The following is a 1,828-nucleotide window of genomic DNA, read 5'->3' on the forward strand; positions in this document are numbered from 1 at the left end:
TTTTTCTTTCTTTCTTTCTTCTTTCTTTTTTCTTCTTTCTCGCTCTAGCAGTGAGAGAGAGAGAGCACTTTCTTCTGGCCTTTCTTGCATGTCCAATGAGAATTTTAGAGCCTGGGCATTGTCCTCCACGCTAATACCTCTGGCCTCCGTTCTAATTGGTGCCCTTGAAGTCCTCAAGTCCCTAGCACTCTAAAAGCACTGACCTCTGAAGGCATCCTGGAGTCCTGGCCATGCTTGGTTGTTACTATTTTCATCATTTGGAGCTGGCTCATGACAGAGCTGGAGCATAACTAAGGCCCTGGACTCCAAGACTCCACTCTAGTTCCAGCAACCCCACCTTTCCCCATTGTCTGATATCCCCCAATTCCCTTCCACAACCCCACATACTGGATATTGCCAGGAGCAGCAATCCTTTTAGCCAGCTAAGAGAACCTGCTTTCCCCACTCCCCTATTCTAACCCTTCTAGGTTCAGGTGTTGCCCCATTATCTGTTCAGGTTCCTGTCAATGTCATCATGGAGAGGAGCAGCAGCCCTGACTAGAGAGTGTGGGTGACAGTTGAGGAGAGGTATCTCAGTACCCTGTACCCTGCAAATGCTCCTGACTTTTTTTTTTCTTCTATAATCAAGAGTAACCTTATTTTTCTCTGATGGCAGGTAACTGAGGAAGTTCATCGACTGCTGAAAGGGTGCAACTACCAGTTTATATGCCGTGGAAAAGTCAGCGTCAAGGGCAAGGGGGAGATGCTGACCTACTTCCTAGAGGGAAGGACTGACGGAAGCAGCTCCCAAATCAGGTCTTTAAATATGAATCGGAAAATGTGCCCTTACAGGAGAGCTGGCCTTCAGACAAGACTGGCCCCCAGCTGCCCACTGGTGCCCAGTGTGGCTAGCTTCTCAGTCCAAGTTGGGCCAGGGGCTCTTCAGAACACAGGGCCCCCCTCACAGCCCACTCACCAGTACCCCCCCTTCGGAGTAGCTGTGAAGGAAGCTTAGCATGTCCATGCTACCGGGCCGCAAGTCTCTTGCAGAGCACACCCACGTGACTAGTAGACAGCTCTGCACAGCAGTTAGGCCAGGAAATGAGTGTTTATCATGTGTAGTCCAAGGACAATGATGCTTTCAGAAGTAGCATTTCCTTGACCACATGGATGCAAAGTGTTAGACCTGTCCAAGCACACACATACTCCACCACCTCTGTGCAGACAGGAGACTTTAGTAGGAGCTGCTTCTATTTAATCTTCTCCTCCAGCAGCAGAGGGGAGTGGGATCTCTCACTAGCAGGTTTGTCAAATTTGGTCAAGTTAGCAGTGGACACAGGTGCTCCAAGACAACTGCTAGAGCAATCCCAAAAGACAAGAAGGTTTGACAGGTCAGCTTTGAGAGGAGATGTGTGTGAGGCACCTACTGCAAATGTGTGCTGAGATGGAGCCCTGTTTACCAAGCCAAGGCCATACCCAAGGGATTGGGCCATCAGCTCAGCATCCCTGACATACACTGCACTGCATGACACGTCCAGCAGTTTAAGAGGTCCTGATTACTATCAGGGTAGTGGTGACCATGCATCTTTTTTTCTGAAACCAGCTCTGGAACTCCCAAGGACCTCCAGGCACAATTATGTAGGTTTAATCTGCCCAGGAGTTTGTTATGCCATGCATCCTAAACCACTTTCTCTGATAGCACTAATTTTCTGTAAATCTGTAAGTCTACTTCTACATGGCAGTCAGTGTAAGATCTGCACTGCTTTTTCTCTTCTTGAGGTGGTGGTGATGGGGAGAGTGTTGCTTTTTTGTACATTTGGCAGAACAAGGCTTTCTTTATCTTGAAAAC

The 1,828-nt window shown here is 48.4% G+C and overlaps 1 protein-coding gene across 1 annotated transcript in view; it reads left to right on the forward strand.

Moving 5' to 3' along the window:
• ADCY1 (adenylate cyclase 1 (brain)) overlaps positions 1-994 on the forward strand; it is a 461,486-nt gene extending 460,492 nt beyond the window's left edge. The window contains exon 20 of the mRNA XM_006902175.1: positions 656-994. Within this exon, the coding sequence (XP_006902237.1) occupies positions 656-994 (339 nt within the window). The remainder of the gene's footprint in view (positions 1-655) is intronic.
• Positions 995-1,828: the final 834 nt, after the last annotated feature.

The sequence above is a fragment of the Elephantulus edwardii genome, unplaced genomic scaffold, assembly GCF_000299155.1.
Source record: "Elephantulus edwardii isolate Elephantulus edwardi_28Jun2011 unplaced genomic scaffold, EleEdw1.0 scaffold00376, whole genome shotgun sequence".
NCBI lineage: Eukaryota > Metazoa > Chordata > Mammalia > Macroscelidea > Macroscelididae > Elephantulus > Elephantulus edwardii.